At 42.3% G+C, this 21,947-nt stretch overlaps 1 protein-coding gene across 5 annotated transcripts in view; it reads left to right on the forward strand.

Annotated features, from left to right (window-relative positions):
• LOC126101145 (tyrosine--tRNA ligase, cytoplasmic) overlaps positions 1-11,024 on the forward strand; it is a 113,508-nt gene extending 102,484 nt beyond the window's left edge. For all 5 annotated transcript variants that reach the window (XM_049911837.1, XM_049911834.1, XM_049911836.1 and 2 more), the window contains one exon: positions 10,746-11,024. In XM_049911837.1, coding sequence (XP_049767794.1) covers positions 10,746-10,856 — 111 coding nt within the window. In that variant the 3' untranslated portion in view covers positions 10,857-11,024. The remainder of the gene's footprint in view (positions 1-10,745) is intronic.
• Positions 11,025-21,947: the final 10,923 nt, after the last annotated feature.

The following is a 21,947-nucleotide window of genomic DNA, read 5'->3' on the forward strand; positions in this document are numbered from 1 at the left end:
TTCCCCCGTCTCGTTCCCCCAACTTTTTGACTAGCGATGGCGTTGTTTCATTGGAACATAAGAGGTATTCGATCTCATCGGGAGGAATTACAACTGCTCCTCCGCCTGCACTGTCCGCTCGTCCTTGGACTCCAGGAAACCAAGTTGCGCCCGACTGACCGTATTGCCTTTACCCACTATACCCCGGAGCGGTATGACCTCACCCCTGTGGACGGTGTCCCAGCTCATGGTGGGGTCATGTTGCTCATTCGGGACGACGTCTATTACCATCCCATCCCATTGACCACCCCACTCCAAGCAATAGCTGTCCGCATTACTCTTTCTGCTTTTACTTTTTCAGTTTGTACCATCTACACTCCACCGTCGTCTGCTGTTAGTCGGGCTGACATGATGCACCTGATCGTTCAGCTTCCCCCGCCGTTTTTATTGTTTGGCGACTTCAATGCCCATCATCCCCTTTGGGGCTCTCCTGCATCCTGTCCAAGAGGCTCACTCTTGGAAGATGTCTTCAACCATCTCAATCTTGTCTGCCTCAATACCGGCGCCCCGACTTTCCTCTCGGACTCCACTCATACCTACTCCCACTTGGACCTCTCGATATGTTCTACCACTCTTGCCCGTCGGTTCGAGTGGTATGTCCTTTCTGACACCTATTCGAGCGACCACTTCCCCTGTGTTGTTCGTCTCCTGCACCACACCCCATCCCCACGTCCTTCGAGCTGGAACATACTGAAAGCTGACTGGGGACTTTGCTCATCCCTGGCGACCTTTCCGGACCACGATTTTCCCAGTTGTGACAGTCAGGTCGAATACCTCACGGCTGTTATCATCCATGCTGCCGAACGTTCCATTCCTCGTACTACTTCTTCACGTCGCGTTTCCGTCCCCTGGTGGAACGAGGCTTGTAGGGACGCTATCCGTGCTCGACGACGTGCTTTACGCACCTTTCGCCGCCATCCTACGTTGGCGAATTGTATTGAATACAAACGACTCCGAGCGCAATGCCGTAGAGTCATCAAAGACAGCAAAAAAGCTTGTTGGGCCTCTTTCACCGGCTCCTTTAACAGTTTTACTCCCTCTTCCGTCGTTTGGGGTAGCCTGCGCCGGCTGTCGGGCATTAAGGCCCACTCCTCGGTACCTGGCCTGACCTCAGGTAATGCGGTCCTTGTTGATCCGGTGGCTGTCTCCAACGCCTTTGGCCGCTTTTTCGAGGAGGTTTCAAGCTACGCCCATTACCATCCTGCCTTCCTTCCCAGGAAAGAGGCAGAAGAGGCTCGGCGACCTTCCTTCCACTCGCTGAATCTGGAAACCTATAATGCCCCCTTTACTATGCGGGAACTCGAACGTGCGCTTGCACTGTCCCGGTCCTCTGCTCCGGGGCCGGATGACATTCACGTTCAGATGCTGGCACACCTTTCTCCGGCGGGCAAAAGCTTCCTTCTCCGTACCTACAATCGCGTCTGGACCGAAGGTCAAGTCCCCATGCGTTGGCGTGACGCCGTTGTTGTTCCTATACCCAAACCCGGGAAGGATAGACACCTTCCTTCTAGTTACCGCCCCATTTCTCTTACAAGCTGTGTCTGTAAGGTGATGGAGCGCATGGTTAATGCTCGGTTAGTCTGGATTCTTGAATCTCGACGGCTACTTACTAATGTCCAATGCGGCTTTCGTCGCCGCCGCTCCGCTGTTGACCACCTCGTGACCTTGTCGACATTCATCATGAACAACTTTTTGCGAAGGCGCCAAACGGTAGCCGTGTTCTTCGACTTGGAGAAGGCTTATGACACCTGTTGGAGAGGAGGTATCCTCCGCACTCTGCACAGGTGGGGCCTACGCGGTCGCCTGCCCCTTTTTATTGATTCCTTTTTAACGGATCGAAAGTTTAGGGTACGTGTGGGTTCCGTATTGTCCGACGTCTTCCTCCAGGAGAACGGAGTGCCTCAGGGTTCCGTCTTGAGCGTAGCCCTTTTTGCCATCGCGATCAATCCAATTATGGATTGCATTCCACCTAATGTCTCAGGCTCTCTCTTTGTCGATGACTTCGCGATCTACTGCAGTGCCCAGAGAACATGCCTCCTGGAGCGCTGCCTTCAGCGTTGTCTAGACAGCCTCTACTCATGGAGCGTGGCAAATGGCTTCCGGTTCTCTGAAGAAAAGACAGTTTGTATCAACTTTTGGCGATATAAAGCGTTCCTTCCGCCATCCTTACATCTCGGTCCCGTTGTTCTCCCATTCGTGGACACAACTAAGTTTCTAGGGCTCACGTTGGACAGGAAACTGTGTTGGTCTCCACATGTCTCTTATTTGGCAGCCCGTTGTACACGTTCCCTTAATGTCCTCAGAGTTCTTAGCGGTTCATCTTGGGGAGCGGATCGCACTGTCCTGCTTCGCTTGTATCGGTCCATAGTCCGATCGAAGCTGGATTATGGGAGCTTCGTCTACTCGTCCGCTCGGCCGTCCCTCTTACGCCGGCTCAACTCCATCCACCATCGGGGGATACGTCTTGCGACCGGAGCCTTCTACACTAGTCCTGTCGAGAGTCTTTATGCTGAAGCTGCCGAGTTACCGTTGACCTACCGGCGCGACGTACTGCTGTGTCGGTATGCCTGCCGGCTGTCGTCTATGCCCGACCACCCCTCTTACCAGTCCTTCTTCGCCGATTCTCTCGACCGTCAGTACGGGTTGTATGTGTCTGCCCTGCTGCCCCCCGGAGTCCGCTTCCGTCGCCTGCTTCGACAATTGGATTTTGCCCTCCCTACCACCTTCAGAGAGGGTGAGAGCCCGACACCACCTTGGCTCCAGGCTCCGGTTCATATTTATCTCGACCTCAGCTCACTCCCGAAGGATGGTACTCCGGCTGCAATGTATTGCTCACGGTTTGCCGAACTTCGTGCTCGACTTGCCGGTCACACCTTTATTTACACCGATGGCTCCAAAACTGACGATGGTGTCGGCTGTGCCTTTGTCGTCGGGGCCGCCACATTTAAATACCGGCTCCTCGACCAATGTTCCAGCTTTACGGCCGAGCTTTTTGCTCTCCATCAGGCCGTTCAGTATGCCCGCCGCCACCACCATTCATCATATGTACTCTGCTCTGACTCACTCAGTGCTCTTCAGAGCCTTGGAGCTCCCTATCCGGTCCATCCCTTGATTCAACGGATACAGCAGTCCCTCCATTCTTTCGCTGATAACGGTGGTTCTGTCAGCTTTCTGTGGGTTCCCGGACATGTGGGAGTGCCTGGGAATGAGGCTGCGGATGCTGCAGCCAAGGCTGCAGTCCTCCTGCCTCGGCCAGCCTCCCATTGTGTCCCGTCATCCGACGTTCGTGGGGATGTCTGTAAGAGGCTTGTGTCGTTGTGGTGGGATGCTTGGTCATCCCTCCAAGGAAACAAGCTCCGGGCAGTAAAACCGCTACCAACTGCTTGGACAACATCCTCCCGACCATCTCGGCGCGAGGAGGTCCTTCTGACCAGGTTGTGGATTGGGCATTGCCGGTTTAGCCACCGCTACCTGCTCTCCGGTGACCCAGCCCCGCAGTGCCCTTGTGGTCAGGCATTAACAGTGCGCCATGTTCTATTGTCGTGTCCCCGTTTTAGTCAATTTCGTGTTGTCCTGTCCCTGCCATCTACTTTACCGGATGTTTTAGCTGATGACGCTCGAGCAGCTGCTCGTATTCTGCGTTTTATAACTTTAATTGGCTTGTCCAAAGACATTTAACCTTTTTACTTATTTTATCTGCATCTTTGTCAGGTCCTTCTGGTGTCCCCCCCCCCCCCCCAATCCCCTTGAGTTTTACCAGATTCCATGTGCTCTAACAACAGTGACTGGGCGCTAATGACCTCAGCAGTTGAGCGCCCTTAAACCCAACCAAAAAAAAACATCCTACACACGCTCACAGTAGGTTTGTCAAACAATATTTACTCTCACCACCATTACATATAAAGGTAAATATTTGTTATGTGACAAATAATCAAAACTAAATAACTAAGAATGATAATGGTAATAAAATATCCAGATTTGCACATTACCAGATAATAAATTAAAATAATACAAGTAATTTAAAAAATTACCCAAGGAAAATTACTGAAGACAGCGAATGTAACAAGTAGAACTTTGAATTGATAGCAGTCTACAATGTTTGACAAACAGATATGTTTTTAGATTACGAAGCTGTGGTCTGTGTAATGGTAGAACGCAGGCAACTAAAATTGTGAAAGCTACAAAAATTACACAGGTTATTCACAAATTATGTCTTGTAAACATTTTAGAGAGAGCTGCTTTGGACTATGAATAATTCTTGGTAGTGGCCAGTTATTTTGAAATGAAATACCAAATATTCTAACGTTATGCGGGTGTTTTTAATCATTCATGGCCAGTTACTTTTTAAATTATCTTAGGGCACTTATTGTATATAAAAGATAAGCTTTATTGCTACTCCCTACCTAAAATAAAAGCACAGACTACACATGCACAGATACAAAAGTGCAGGTGTAAATAAATGGTGCATATAAATGAAATTAACATTATGTATTTATGGAGACTTGCAGCACACTAGCCTACTTACGTGCCTCTGATAAGATTGAGGTACTTGTCAGATCACTGAAAAGCTGGAAGAGATGCAATGTTGCTAATATTACATGTTGATACCACTAACATCTTACTCTGGAAAATCCAGGATGGAATGTAACAATACCAGAGAAGGAAAGTTGCTACTCACCATATAGCGGAGATGCTGAGTCGTGATAGGCACAACAAAAAGGTTCACACAATTAAAGCTTTCGGCCATTAAGGCCTTTGTCAGCAGTAGACCTGGCAGAAAATCCAAAGAGATTCTGGTCGTATGTGAAGTATGTTAGCGGCAAGAAACAATCAATGCCTTTTCTGCGCAATAACAATCTATCACTATCAAAAACAGTACTGCCAAAGCAGAATTACTAAACACAGCCTTCCGAAATGCCTTCACAAAAGAAGACGAAGTAAATATTCCAAAATTTGAATCAAGAACAGGTGCCAACATGAGTAACGTAGAAGTGAATATCCTCAGAGTAGTGAAGCAACTCAAATCACTTAATAAAAGCAAGTCTTCTGGTCCAGACTGTATACCAATTAGGTTCCTTTCTGAGTATGCTGATGCATTAGCTCCATACTTAATCATATACAACCGTTCGCTCGATGAACGATCCGTACCCAAAGACTGGAAAGTTGCGCAGGTCATTAGAACGTATTTTGTGTTGGAACATTATGAATTACCTCAAAGAAAACAGTCTATTGACACACGGTCAACATGGGTTTAGAAAACATCGTTCTTGTGAAACACAACTAGCTCTTTGTTCGCATGAAGTGCTGAGTGCTATTGACAAGAGATTTCATATCGATTCCATATTCCTGTATTTCCGGAAGGCTTTTGACACTGTACCCACAAGCGGCTCATAGTGAAATTGCGTGCTTATGGAATATCGTCTCAGTTACGTGACTGGATTTGTGATTTCCTGTCAGAGAGATCACAGTTCGTAGTAACTGATGGAAAGTCATCGAGTAAAACAGAAGTGATATCAGGTGTTCCCCAAGGTAGTGTTATAGGCCCTTTGCTGTTCCTTATCTATATAACCGATTTGGGAGACAATCTGAGCATCCGTCTTCGGTTGTTTGCAGATGACACTGTCATTTATCGACTAATAACGTAATCAGAAGATCAAAACAAACTGCAAAATGATTTAGATAAAATATCTGAATGGTTCAAATAGTGGCAGTTGACCCTAAATAACGAAAAGTGTGAGGTCATCCACATGAGTGCTAAAAGAAACTCGTTAAACTTCGGTTACATGATAAATCAGTCTAATCTAAAAGCCGTAAATTCAACTAAATACCTAGGTATTACGATTACAAACAACTTAAGTTGGAAAGAACACATAGAAAATGTTGTGGGGAAGGCTAACCAAAGGCTGCATTTTATTGGCAGGACACTTAGAAAATGTAACAGACTTATTAAGGAGGCTGCCTACACTACGCTTGTCCGTCCTCTTTTAGAATACTGCTGCACGGTGTGGGATCCTTAAAAAAAAGAGAGGACTGATGGAGTACATCGAAAAAGAAAGGCAGCATGTTTTGTATTATCGTGAAATATGGGAGAGAGTGTCACAGAAATGATACAGGATTTGGGCTGGAAATCATTAAAAGAAAGGCATTTTTCGTTGTGACGGAATTTTATCACAAAATTCCAATCACTAACTTTCTCCTCCGAATGTGAAAATATTTTGTTGACACCGACCTACATAGGGAGGAACGATCACCACGGTAAAATAAGGAAAATCAGAGCTCGTACGGAAAGATATATGTGTTCATTCTTTCTGCGCGCTATACGAGATTGGAATAATAGAGAATTATGAAGGTGATTTGATTAACCCTCTGCCAGGCACTTAAATGTGATTTGCAGAGTATCCATGTAGACACACACACACACACACACACACACACACACACACACACACACACATGTAAACACAACTTGCACACACATTTGCAGTCTCAGAGAGCTGAAACCACACTGCAAACAGCAGCACCAGTGCATTATGGGAGTGGCGACTGGGTGGGGGTAAGGAGGAGGGTGGGGCAGGGAGGGGGAGGTGGAGGTGGGAGTGGCGGGCAATGAACTGTTGCAGTTTAGACAGAGGGCAGAAGAGAAGGTGCGGAGGGGGGAGGGGATAAGTAGCGGAAAGGAGAGAAATAAAAAGAAATTAAAAGACTGGATGTGACGGTGAAATGATGGCTGTGTAGTGTTGGAATGGGAACAGGGAGGGGGCTGGATGGGTGAGGCCAGTGACTAACAAAGGTTGAGGCTAGGAGGGTTACGGGAACGTAGGATGTATTGCAGGGAAAGTTCCCACCTGCACAATTCAGAAAAGCTGGTGTTGGTGGGAAGGATCCATATGGCACAGGCTGTGAAGCAGCCATTGAGATGAGGGATATCACGTTTGGCAGCGTGTTCAACAACAGGGTGATCCACTTGTTTTTTGGCCACAGTTTGTCAGTGGCCATTCATGCGGACAGACAGCTTGTTGGTTGTCATGCCTACATAGAGTACAGCACAGAGATTGCACCATAGCTTGTAAATCACATAACGGGTTTCAGAGGTAGCCCTGCCTTTGATGGGATAGGTGATGTTAATGACAGGACTGGAGTATATTGTGGTAGGTCTCGCATCTAGGCCTATTACAGGGGTATGAGCTATGAGGTAAGAGATTGGGAGCAGGGATTGTGTAAGGATGGATGAGTATATTGTGTAGATTTGATGGACGGTGGAATACCACGGTAGGAGGGGTGGGAAGGATAGTGGGCAGGACATTTCTCATTTCAGGGCAAGATGAGAGGTAATCAAATCACTGGTGGAGAATGTAATTCAGTTGCTCCAGTTCTGGATGGTACTGAGTCATGAGGGGAATGCTCCTCTGTGGCCGGACTGTGGGAGGTGGTGGGAGACTGGAAAGATAAGGCACAGGAGATTTGTTTTTGTACAAAAATGAATGAGTTGAAGGAAACAAACTCTGGTACATTACATTATGTTAAAATGAACTGAGTGTAATTAAATCTCTTTGAAAAATATCATATAGTGCAGTCCTCCTTTCTGTGTATATTTCAGTTAAATAAAATTTTAAGAAACAACTTATGAAATTTTATGTTCTCCCCCCCCCCCCCCCCCCCCCCTTCAGTACTGTTTCGTGTTATCTGACATGTTAAGTTATTTCCATATTTCACATTCAGAGTGGCTTCCTTTTTTTTTACTGACGCTTAATATATGGAAATTCGCAATGAAATGTTTAATGCTCGTAACTACAGAAATGTAATCTGACATCAAAACACATGTGAGTAAGTTTATGTTGTTTGTGTGTCTTGCACAAATACAAGTACATTATGTGCTTCAGTACCAATTCATTGTAGCTCTCTTGAGCTAGAATTTGGATCAACGTAGTATGTACTCTCATTTCTCTTGTACAAATTGCAGATGAAGCACTGTGGTTTGTCCCCCCTTGTCTATTTCCCCCAATGCCTTTCGTGCATTGTGGGTACATTTGCTGGTTAAATCAGTTCTGTTGTGTTTAGATACCCATGCTTTCATAATCGTAACATTGTATGTACCATCTCAAAATGTTCTTGAACCACAAAAACTGCCTTGACAGATAAGCTCACTAACACTTGTACTCTGCATAATTTGATATATGTCAGTAACAGTTCTGCCAATTTTAAAAGCAAAACTTTTTGACAGATATATATTGCAAAGTTTTATTGTTGTTGTTGTTGTTGTTGTATCCTTAGAAAACATTCAGCCTTATTTCTTTAGTGCTCGGCCTGAAAATTTATTGGAAAGAGACTGGTTGGTACCAGATTCCAATCTTCATCTTTCTGCTGTCTTCTTCATTTCTGTGTAGGAGTTAACAGTCAATATCTTTTACAATTTGATGTATACATTTCAGTCATGTCTTCCTCTAGTTATTTTTCCATTGAAATATTCTGTATTATTGCTTCTGAGTTCCTTACAGTAGTTTGCCATAAACCTTTTAGTATCAAAATTTTATTATTCATAGTCTTATCAGTCCATTTGATTTTAAGGTCGCACCTGCAACACCACATCTGAAAAAAATTCTTTTTCCTTTCATCAATCCCTAGAGTCCAGATCTCACAGCCATACAGTGCGACACTCCTGACATATATACTTTCAGACACCTTTTCCTTGTTTGTACAATGTAACCTCTTGAGGTTAATGTTCTTTCCTGTGAAGCCATTTTCCGCTTGAGCTGTTCTTCACCCTCTTCTTCTTTGATAAACAGACAGCATGCAAAATATTACACTATGTGATCAAAAGTATCCAGATGCTCCAAAAACATATGTTTTTAATATTAGGTGCAATTTGCTGCCAGGTACTTCATATCAGCAACCTCAGTAGTCATTAGACATAATGAGAGAGCAGAATGGGGCACTCTGCAGAACTCGCGGACTTCAAACGTGGTCGGGTGATTGCGTGTTACTTGTGTCATAAGTCTGAACGTGAAATTTCCACATTCCTAAACATCCCTAGGTCCACAGTTTCCAATGTGATAGTGAAGTGGAAATGTGAAGGGACACATGCAGCACAAAAGCATACAGGCCGACCTCATGTGTTGACTGACAGAGACCACGTACAGTTGAAGAGGGTCGTAATGTGTAATAGGCAGACATCTATCCATAACATCACACCAGAATTCCAAACTGGATCAGGATCCACTGCAAGTACTACTACAGTTAGGCGGGAGGTGAGAAAATTTGGATTTCATGGTCTAAAAAACTTATATTTTATGGTCTAGCGGCTACTCATAAGCCACACATCACGTCGGTAAATGCCAAATGACGCCTTGGTGTAAGGAGTGTAAACAATGGACAATTGAACAGTGGAAAAACGTTGTGTGTGGAGAGACGGTACACAATGTGGCGATCCAATGGCAGGGTGTGGGTATGATGAATGCCCGGTGAATGTCATCTGTCAGTGAGTGTAGTGCCAACAGTAAAATTCAGAGGCGGTGGTGTTATGGTGTGGTTGGCACTATATACATTGGTGTTTTAAGCACCTTCTCGCTTCCCACTGTTAAAAAGCAATTCCAGGATGGCGTTTCCATCTTTCAACACAACCGAGCACTTGTTCATAATGCATGGCCTGTGGCGAGTGGTTACACAAAAATAGCATCCCTGTAATGGACTGGCCTGCACAGAGTCTTTACCTGAATCCTATAGAACACCTTTAGGATGTTTGGAACGCTAACTTCATGCCAGGTCTCACCAACCGACATTGATACCTTTCCTCAGTGCAGCGCTCTGTGAAGAATGGGTTGCCATTCCCCAAGAAACCTTCCAGCATATGATTGAACATATGCCTGCGAGAGTGGAAACTGTCATTAAGGCTAAGGGTGGGCCAACACCATATTGAATTCCAGCATTACTGATGGAGGGCACCATGAACTTGTAAGTCATTTCCAGCCAGGTGACCAGATACATTTGATCACATAGTGTATATCCTTAAAAACTCCTCAGCAACAGATTCAAAGTAAAAGCTGATTTAGACTACTCATTGTTGCCATCATCTTAAAATGCCACAATATATGCATTAACGTAACATTTCACCACACTACATATCTGATCCAAGAATTTGCTGAAAATATGTTTGGGGCCATCTGCTTGTCCAAAATGTGCTGATATATTTTCCTCCAAGTTATCCTCTTTCATGTTTTATCTCCATGAGAAATCCTTTTACATTTTTATTTGTAACCTTTTCTTTCCCTTATTAATAATAAAAATGTTGTTTAGCATCTACTTCATTGTGGCTTTATTTACAATTAGATTTGTCAGTTCACTGTTTTGTATGCAAGAGTACGATATAAATTGCTGGAGTATTGCTGTCACAGTAGATGTAGTTACTAAAAGCTTGAAATTTAGTAGACCAATGGGTGCTGCACACACTTCTATTTTATCAGGCTACTGAAAACTGTGAAACTAAAATTTCAATTTATATGTTGCTGTTAAAGATAAAATCATAGTTTTTTCATGCACATGAATTGTTTTCTTCAGCTACACATTTCACACTATGAAATAAAAACATGCAAGTGGTATAACAAAACACATTAATCCATTTAGGTAATGTCAAAAGTGTGAATAAATTTTAGGTTTGCATTCTTATGTGAATTTGTAATAGTAAATGTTCTTTTCTTGCTCTTATTTTACAGGTTGACTTGAAGACTAATGTAGAATGTGAGGCAGAGTGGCAAGGAAATGCTCTTTGCACAAAAAATGGAAAAGTCAAATCGAAAACCTTGAAGAATGCGCCTGTTAAATGATGATGATCTAAATATTAAGGAATGTGTGCTTTCACCTGTGTTCTCATTATTAAATGATGCCACTGTTTGGATTGAGATAAAGACCTGTCATGTGCTTTACATTACATTCATCATATTTTTATTGAAGCATAATTTATTTATGTATTAAAAGATTTTAGGATTTTCTTATGTGGAGTTATAGATATTTTTTCGGAACACCTATTCCTTCAGTCTCTTATCACAAAGGCAGAATTAGAAGATAAAGAATTCAAATATATCAGTTGAAATAGACCAGAAAATAAATAAGGAAAATGAGACTATTTACTTTCACAATGCAATGGTAAATTTTCAGTAGATGAAATGTCACCAAAAGTAGAAGAGAAGAGCTATACGTACATGTAAGGGACTTTAGGGCACAGCAAAGTAATAACGGGGATACTAAAGTGACATTGGGAGCCAATAGAAAAATAGGAGTTCTACTACTGGATTACAACCATGAGAGAAATTCAGGCCAGTAGCTGTAGTATAAATTAGTTTTATGTATCATGTAGCAAATTTGTATAACTGATTGCTAGATTTGAGGACAACTACATAAGAATTTTAACATACAATATTAGGTTTTCATAGTTCAGGAAGGTAGAAGTGCCAAGGCTGAGAATATGTAACACTTCAGATTGACCAGGATGAAATAGGAACAGTTACCAGATACACAAATATGTATTTTGTAGAGATCAGCCTGAGTGTTAATTGTGGTGCGCAGTACGTGAATATAGAGCTGACTCTGGGTCCCTCTATAAAATAAAGATGTCGTTAGTGCTGTTCCAGGCATACTTTTGTGCAGTGGAGATATAACGTCCACACTTTAACAAAGGTAGATATTATGAATACAGGAGTCAAGCAGCCAAAATTTTGATATTAAAAACAGAACACTCAATGATTGAGAGCAATGAAATGAATTTGATATGACAGAGAAATAAGAGATGAAAAAAATTAGCAGGCAAATCATATGTTGATATAGAAAACTTTAATAGGTGGTAGGAAGTGGCTGCAATGTGCTTGTGCATACAGCATTCAAGCAAAGAAGTAAAAAATCTCAAAATCTTTATTAATTAACAGCATATACATATAGATCCAGTCTGGTGCAGTCCCCAACAATCAGTTTTTCCTTCTCACCCCGTTCGGTAAGTCTCCCTGGACCTGGGGTTCTGGGTGACTTTTCTGAACTGTACCCCTTTCCCCAAACCTCTCCAGTCCTTCTCCTTTACCCCTCTTCCTTCCTCTTTGACTCTTCTGCCAGGAGGAGGAGACACTAGCTCCGAAAGCTTGTAAAAATGAAATCCTTTTGTGTGTGTGTGAGTGTGTGTTCCCCTGCCACTGCTTAGTGTGTAGATTTTTTATCTATCCATTTACGAGGTATTTAATTTAATTGTTGAAAGGAGAAAATATGTAAATGCAGTCATTTAAGGGGGGGGGGGGGGTGCCTAATACGAAGTGTAAAATAGCAAAGCAGGAATGATTAGATGAGAAATGCGAAGCTGTAGAAGCATGCATGATTATGGGAATGGCAGATGCCACATATAGGAGTCTTAAAGACATCTTTGAAGAAAAGGGAAGCAGCCGCATGAAGATAAAGAGTTCAAATGGCAAGAAAGAAAGGAAAGCTCAAATGTAGAAGGAATATATGGAAAAGCTGTACAAAAGAAAGAAATCTGAAGAAAACATTCTGTAAATGGACAAGGAAGGGAGGGGGAAATTGTGTGTGTGTTTGTGAGAGAGAGAGAGAGAGAGAGAGAGAGAGAGAGAGAGCTGGGGGCATCAGTCTCAAGATAGCCAATGACAAAAAATTGACTTATTTGCTACATAGGCTATATGAGACAGAGAAAATAGCAACAGACTCAAAAAATAATGTAACTATTCCAAATCTAAAGAAGGCAGGTGCTGACAGGTGTAAAAAATTCAGATTGGTGGAAGATGACCTCAAGGAACATTAGTGTAAGTTCTGTGGAAATGAAGAAACATGCAAGGAGAGAGCAATGCCTGTGGGATCAATTGCGTGTATTTGTACAGATCATTTGGTTTTTCTCATCGAGTTTCTGTGAAGTTTACTAGTAGGATGTGTGTGGACAAAGGAGTAGCTGGCCACAGTTCGCTAACAGCTGAAGACCCTGTCCGCCATCTACAGGCTGCTGCCTCGGGATATAAAACTGGCGCATCACACAGGATGATGTAGATGTTGCTTCTTTTGTTCGTTTGTACTGTTGCCAAGGCATCTTCCAGTGTACCTAATGTGGGAACTGTCCTCACCTCAGGGTGAATGGCAGGTTGTAGCACATTCCCATTGCTCAAGGCGGAGGGTGAATGTGGGGACTGGCCACTCGGCTTCACCCATTCGCTTGACAAATGATTACTCCTTCAGCAGCATGCACAAATGGAGAGGAGGTTGCTAGTTATTGGAGCTCCAATGTTAGAAGGGTATGGAGTCCCTTATGGAAAAAGCATCCAGGGTAGGAAAGAAGTCTAATGTGTCTCATCCAAGATGTAGAGACGGGTTTGCCTGCAGCTGTCAAGGGTATAAGGTACAGTCCTCTTCAAGTTGTGGCTTGTATCGGCACAAATGACACCTGTCGCTTTGGTTCTCAGCCATCTTCAGTTCATATGGACAGCTGCCGTAATTGAAGATTGCTGGCCTCGCTCGCAGGGCCCATAAGTTTTGTGTTGAGTGGAGCGTCTCACATAAGTACCATCAGCTTCTCGGCCTGCATTATGAGATGGAGAATTGTAGGATTTCCCTTGATAGGTCTGGGGTGCACTGCACAGAGGAGGCAGCCACTTGTGGAATGCAACTTCACTATAATGCAACTGGACTAAGCTGTTAAGCATTTTAAGGCTCTGGTTGTGGGTTTCTAACTGAACCAACAGCTTCTCTAATGACCTTTCATCCTGATGTTTATGAGTACTTCGACCTTATTTAAAATTTATGGTCACTGTCTTGTGTTTTCTTGATGCTGTGCAATGCCATTGCTTGTACTGTGTTCACACATGATCTTTTGGATGAGAGTGCCACTCTCCTTACCCCTCAGTACAGGTCATTCCTTCCAGGGATTCACCTCACCATGGGTTTACCTATACTTTTTCTTTCTCACGCGTACATAAAATTGGGTCCACACCACCTTAAAAATTTGAAATTGTATGCACTGCTTATGACCCTTACTTTTACAACTGTCAAGTGACTAAGCTTCTCCATATCGTAATGACTTTACCTTGCTGTTTCGTCCAGATGTTTCCTGATGTTTTCATAATGTTGTTACACACCTTGTCAAAGGGTTTTCACCCCTGGTTTATTTATTAGTATTTGATTATTACATTTACCGTATTTACTCGAATCTAAGCCGCACTCGAATCTAAGCCGCACCTGAAAAATGAGACTCGAAATAAAGGAAAAAAATATTTCCCGAATCTAAGCCGCACCTGAAATTTGAGACTCGAAATTCAAGGGGAGAGAAAAGTTTTAGGCCGCACCTCCAAATCGAAACAAAGTTGGTCCATTGTAATACGAGATACAATTTAGGTCGAATGAAAGACGATACAGCTACAGTAGTTTGGTTCGAGTCGTAAGCTTAGCAGTTAAGCTTTACCAGGTAGCCATTGCTACGCGTCAGGCGCTCCGTCCGTATTTATACGGGTACCCTTCCTTTTTCACGTGCTTCGTCTGGTTTGAATCGATTGCTTATTTTGCTTTGATCTGATAAGTGCCGTTTTCTTTGTTATAGGTGTTTACGTCACTCTAAGCTGAAAATGCATTACTGTACTGTGTCATGCATTGTTTGTCGTATTCTGATAGTGCGTGTGTACGGCCAGTCGCCGCTCGCGGCATGACTTGCTTTTGTGCGCGCTACCGCCGCTTTTTTTTTTAAAAAAAAAAAAAAAAAAAAAGAAAAGAGGAATCGTCTCATTAGCGAAACAATGGCAAAAGACTGCAGTTTGTTGTTACTTAAACAGCTGCTTTCTTTGATAATGATCAACAAGAACCAAATAATAGACTGCGTATGATAGAACATGTTCTGAACGAGAGTTAGGCGCAAATTTTTCTCCGTTTGAAAATCTTTGCGGCCGCTTCTTTAGTACATCAAATTCTGCACAGAAATTAGTCATCTTACATTTAAAATCTAGTCAGTTGCCGTGCTTCATTTCTGACTATATGACTATTAGGCATAAGAATAATACGAATATAAACATGACACGATACGTATATTCTTCCGCGTTTGCTGTTGTTTCACTCTAGTTTCGTAGTTTATTAGGCAGACAGGATTTAAATGAGAGCTGCAAACACGAAAGAATACATGGCAAAATGTTTATTTTCGTATTATTCTTATGGTGAAGAGAATACTGCATGTGATTCACACTTCATCAGGTTCCTATTAGCAACCATCTCTTCTCACGGGTAGGAAAAAACTCGGAACGTAGAGTTGGCCATATTGACAAACATCCCTAACAGTCTTGCCAGTCGGATTTTCGTAGTACATTGAAATTCTGCTACATTCGAAGATGAACAATACGGAATTTGTATTTATTTCGTTGGACATTGTATGAAAATGCAGTGGTCGAAACTCGGGGCGGAGAAAAAAAAAAGGTTTTGGCGCCAGTATTTATCTTTGTGCCCACAACGCATGCTTGTGTAGCGCTACATATATTCGACGGCAGAAGTTAGTTGTGGCGGCACCTACCAACATTTTTCAGAACTTCCGCTTGCTTTGCACTCGATTCTAAGCCGCAGGCGGTTTTTTGGATTACAAAAACCAGAAAAAAAGTGCGGCTTAGATTCGAGTAAATACGGTATATGTTTGGCTCATCAAAGCAGTCACATTAGGCCCTGATGGTGGACAAATAGTAGCTACAACAAGAAAGAGAGGCCTTAAGCCTTGGAATGTACTCTCTCTTCACTTCTCTGCCTGTCTGTGAAAACCCTTAATTCCAGTAACCAGTCATTGTTTTATCAAAAAGAGATTTGAAAGTGCATGAATTTCTTTAATATGTTAATAATTAGGCTTCTGCTGTATAGTTACACATGTGTCTGTATCACTATGTATTTTTTAAAAAAAACATTTTTGCTTCTCTTGTAAAATTTATTATAATGGAGTTATGAAGTTTTCATTGCCTACCATTGATAAACATATTAAAATAAGGTAGCATCTCACTTTCTGCTGAGAATACTTCTACATTCGCTCTTAATCTCTGTTTTGTAATTCTTATAATTACAATATATGAATCCTTTACTTAACAGCTCTGTAGTATAATGTTAGCACATCACAATCCCCAACAGGTAAGAGCATTACCTACCTTTCTTTATCCCCCCCCCCCCCCCCATTTATGTACATTGCTGACATAAATGTAAGATTACATCATCAATGATTATTTAGCTTCACTGTGAAATATATGTATATACTTGATGCATTAGGGCACTTCTGTACTTAATGATTTATAGTACACACTTAACATCATAGACTACCTAACCTCCAACAATGTAGGAAAAGAGAAAAACACAAACCATTCATTCACACAAGCAAGCACAACTCTCAAACAAATGAGCGTCTAAGTCCAGCAGCTGAGACCAGAATGCAACTGTCACTGGGAATGGAAGCAAGGTGCCCCATTGTAGCTGGTTATTGTGCCACCACTAATGGAATTTTGGCCCTCATTGACCAAAACCTCCAACCAATTGACTGTAATCTACCCTCCCATGTCAAACATACCAACCATTTCCTTCACTGACTCTCCACCATAGCAGTGTAGAGATGGGAGGGAGAGAGGGGCACTGTTTGGCAGAGTGTGCAGGGACTAGACTGCCAACACGTGCAGAATCAGGAGGGGGGGGGGGGGGGGACAGAGCAGGGAAAGATGAGTGGATGCGTTAGCAGACTGCAGCAAACAGAGGGTGGGACTCAAGAATGGGGAGGGGATGATGGGACAGAGGGGGTGGAAATTGTTGGCCGGTTTGTATGGAGATGGTATGTTACCGTAGGTTGAGACTGGGATAATTACACGAGAGGAAAATGTGTTGTAAGGATGAATTCCATCTGCGCAGTTCAGAAAAGCTCATGGTGGAAGGGAGGCCCCAGATGGCTTGGGTAGTGAAGCAGCCATTGAAATCAAGCATATTATGTTCAGCTGCACATTGTCACAGGGTAGTCTACTTTGCTCTTGGTCACAGTTTGATGGTGGCCATCATCTTGGTGGACAATTGGTTGGCAGTCATACCAATATAAAAAGCAGTGCACAGAGTGCAGCAGAGCTGATATATATGACATGACCAGTTTCACGGGTGGCCCAGTCACAGATGGGATGGGATAAATCTCTAACAGAACTGGAATAGGAAGTGCTGGGTGGATGGATTGGGCAGGTCTTGCTCGTGGGTCTCTCACAGGGATATGATTAGGATTAGGAGTGGCATAGTAATGGACTAGGATGTTGGGTGGGCAATGGTACACCACTTTAGGAAGGGGTAGAATGGATCTCAGGTAGGTTGTTCTTCATTTCAGTGCATGATTATTCTTAATCAAAGCCCTGGTGATGCGGTTCAGTTGTTCCAGTCCAGGATGTTATTGGGTGACGAAGGGGGCTCTCCTCTGTGGCTTGTTCTTGGGGGTGGTGGGATGTGAGGGGAAATGGCATGGGAGATCTGTTTGCAGATTATGTCTGGTGGATAATGCCTGTCTATGAAGACCTAGGTGATGCCCTCAGTATACTGGGCAAAGGAGTTCTTGTTATTACAGATAGCTGTCCACAAATGGCTAGACTATGAGAGAGATTTTTTGGTGTGAAAGAGATGGTATCTGTCAAAATGTAAGTGCTGTTGATGATTGGTGTGTTTTGTGGACAGAGCTGCAGATGGAGCCATCAGATAGGGGGTTGATGTCTAGGAATGTGGTATGTTGGGTTAAGGAGGACCAGATTAAGAGGATGGGAGAAAAGGTGTTGAGGTAGTGAAGGAATGAAGATAGTGTGTCTTGGTCCTGAATCCAGATAATGAAGATATCACAATGTACCTGAACCAGACTAGGGGTTTGACGTTTTGGGAGGCTAGGAAGGTCTCCTCTAGATGGCCCATAAACAGGTTGGTACAGTAGGGTGCTGTGCTGATGCGGATGACTACGCCATGAGTTTTTTTGTATTCCCTCCCTTCCAAGGAGAAGTAGTTGGGAGTTACAATAGAGTTAGTAAGATGTAGGAGGAATGAGGTTGTGGGTTTGGAGTCTGAAGGACATTGGGCAAAGTAGTGTTCCATAGTGGTAAGATCACGTGCATGAGGGTGAGGTGGGATCAACAGTGACAAGCAGGAATTCAGGAGGTAAAAGGGCAGAGATGGTGTGGAGGCAGTGAAGGAAGTGGTTGGTACCTTTGACATGGGAGGCTAGATTACAGTCAATTGGTTGGAGATTTTGGTCAGTGAGGGGCAAAATTCCGTTAGTGCTGGCACAATAACCAGCTACAATGGGACACCTTGGATGTTGGGGTTGTGGATTTTGCGGAGCATGTAGAAGGTGGGTGTGTGGGGTGTCATGGGAGTGAGGAAGCAAACTGATTCAGGAGAGAGGTTCTGAGAAGGGCCCCTAACCTCCCCAACCATTGCTCATAAGAGAAATGGGAAAGGCAGAAAATTCGCCATACAAAACATCCAACATTACTTTTTCATTTAATCAGATAGAGCTTATAATCATTATGTTATAAAGTATGTTCAAATAACAGACATTCCGTGATAGTTTTATGTTATACGATCTAGTAAGAAAATGATGTAATTTATAGTCAACAGGATAGTTGAAAAGAAAGAAATTGCTTAATAAAAATTAAAAATGAAGCAAGCAAGAAATTAAATCGGAACCTGGCAGTCATGAATCAGCAAAGATAGCAGATTCTCCAGACAGTATAATTTCTTTAACATATCAATGTTGTATAAGCCCTTCTCCTGACCAGTCTTTGGGTCTGCTAAGCCTTTGGATGTGGAATACCCAGCATCTAGAAGAGTCCTATGTAGCATAGAAATATTTGTTTCCTTCAATGGAAATCCGTAAGTAATACTACAACATTAATCTGGAATGCACTTCAGGTGCTTTTTCATTGATTTTTAAAATTATTTTTCTTTTGTTTTTGTCAGTTGTCCTTTACCATATGTAGTTCTGCTTCAACAGATATGAAGGTGGCAAGTTAAACAACTTTAACTGTGGTTCACCAATAAAAGTAATGTCTACTGGTGAGAAACCTATAGACATACAAGGTAAATCATTCTATATAGTCTGGAACTCGGGAATCAATTGAGCCTATGTAGTATTGTTGTTTGTTAGAACAGAAAGTCCTACATACACGTACAATTTCCTTCATTACACATTCACAAGGGCTCAACTGCACCTGATATTTCAAGATAGCGACTTGTTTTATACCTTCCCATGCTGAAAAATTCTTTAAGTTATTTCGTCTAAAGTGTAATGGCAGTAAGGAGTTTACAAGGCTTACCCTCATCTTTAAAACAAACTCTCAAATGTTTTATTACTGTAACTTACCTGTGTTGGCTTGTTTAATAGAGAGGAGTTTTATGTACTTTGACCAACATACTACAGGATGTATCAAAAAGAATCATCTGATTTGGCACGTCTATATTACTGAAACCAATAAACATATACAATGAATTTTGTTTTTTGATGAATGGGGCACACAAAAAATTTTTTTCATACTTGTTCAATATGCACCTTTGGGGTGCGCAGCATGTCTTAAATGTGGTATTCAAATTTTCCCCCACTGCAGCGAGCATGTCATGAGTAACAGCTTCCATTGCTGCTGTTATGCTGTCTTAGTTCATTCATTGTTGTTGGTAACAGAGGCACATAAACAGTCTTTTATAAATCCCCACAAGAAATAATCACACCCAGTCACATCCGGTGACTTTGGAGGCCAGTAATGTAATGATGGATGATTTGGTACAGTGCAATCGATCCATCGTTCAGTAATCCTTTGATTTAAAAACTCCCGCACTTCCAGATGTCAGTGTGGCATGTGAAACTCGAGTGTCTGCTCTTTCCAACAGCGCATTGTTCACCCACTTATCTGGGATAACATAATTGTGACGATTTTTTTAAATCGGTTGATTCTTTTCGATGCACGCTCTATTATTACAAAGATGTAAGTTATCCCACCTCGTCCTCTAGGTAGCTGACCAAAAAGACCAGCAGCAACTGAATCACGTAATTCTTTTGGTATTACTGTATAGAAGTTATATTGTAAACAGCTAATACCATCGTTAACGTTTTAATGTACCTCACAGGAGTGCAGTACGTTTTCTATTTTCCTGCCTAAGTTCTTAAAGTAATAAAATTTATTCCTGTGTTTAACACATATGCGGACACCCACCTTCCTCCAAACATCAAAGTATGCATAAGCTTCGACTACACACGGCTTTCTTTAGTCTCCAGAACAAAATATCATTAACTGTCTATAATTCCTGGTCCTCTGATAATTCTCTGGCCGTGTGCACTGCTGAAATCTGATGTTCAAGTATTCATCTCCTTTTATTTCTTGTTTTCTTCACGGTGCATACGCTCTAGAAGTCTGGAAAAAACACGGGAATCTTTCCATCCGAGAAAAAACCCAAGATTTTTTTAGAATTCCGGTAATTTTTCATTGTTTCAGTGTTTAGTCAAATTATTGTAATTGTGACTGGTAAGAACTCAGCTCAAAGAAACATTTTTTCTTTAGCCGGCTACTGCAGCAATAACGAGAAAATAACAACAAAATAAAACTTCAGTTGCAAGTAAAATGCGCCAACTACATAACAAAACACAGTGCACTAGACTTGGCCATTGTTTCTATGTTTCGATACGGTTTATCGATACGTGGAACAGTTTGCGTTACGAAACGTGTTTCAATGTTTCGAAACAGTGGTGTTTCATTCCGCTCTGTCTCGGATACTGGGATCAGATTCGATCACGAGCCAGACACATAAACAGTTTCGTTGCTTCAGAATAACGCTCTTTCAGTCCACTTGTGCTTGGAACGATTGTATCGATTGTATCGAAACGGTGTAGGTTCATTCCGCCCTGTCTCGGACAGGACTGGGGCACGACACAGATACTGAAACACGTTTAACGTACTACTTCGTAAACCACTTTCGAGAGTGTCGAAATCTCTTTGACACACAACAGCATGAAGCGTAAGATTTCCGAAAATAAAGCTTCTTTTCTAATTGACTGCCCTATTCCGAAATGGCGTAATATTTGTTAAATAAACGCTAACAATCAATAAAATGACGCACACTATTCGCATTCAAAATAATAAAAATGTGAAAAACATTCAGTTAAATTACACATCTCTTATAACATGTTTATGAACAGTAATCACATTACAAAACGCAAGTAAACCTACAACATTTTGAATAAAAAATGTAGCGTGTCAGTTTTTAAACTTACACATAAACTGGATATATGTATACTTGCAAACAATCTAGTTGACGGATCATTGATGGTGTAATGGTGAACGGGAAGGACTGGGAAGCATGGTGGACTTATAGTAATGGTTCGAAACATCTTAGGAGACAAAAGTTTTTTCTCTTACGTTTTGTTATTTATTCGAGTTACGTGGCGTTATTTGTAAGTCTATAGTCAATGTTCCTATTCTCCACAATGATTGCTTTTGTGTGCATGTAAATTAGCACGACGGTTTTATTATCCATACCAACGGAATGCGGAATCTTAGTAGTGTATCCGTCGTTTCTGCAGTTTGCTCCCGCCTCCACTTCCGTTCGTGTTGGTTCTTTTGTCTTTAGCTATGGCGTTACGAAGTCCGGTTTGGGATTATTTTATGAAGATGAATCCTGAGAAAATTAAATGCCCTTGTGCTCGGCAGTGTTGTCGTTTACAAGTAGTTCAACTTCTTGCTCAAACAGACATATGCGGCGTAAGCATCCAACAGTTGCCTAATTTAAGTGACACTCATTCGAAACCAGTTTTATGAATCAGGGCAGTAACGAAGTCATTTCAGCTTCCACAGCAACTGTTCAGAAATCTGCCATATCAGTGCCTGTGCTAAAGATGAACGACCTGTACAAGAAATACCAGCACTTCGACCAGT

The sequence above is a fragment of the Schistocerca cancellata genome, chromosome 9 (genome assembly GCF_023864275.1).
Source record: "Schistocerca cancellata isolate TAMUIC-IGC-003103 chromosome 9, iqSchCanc2.1, whole genome shotgun sequence".
NCBI classification, from domain to species: Eukaryota; Metazoa; Arthropoda; class Insecta; order Orthoptera; family Acrididae; genus Schistocerca; species Schistocerca cancellata.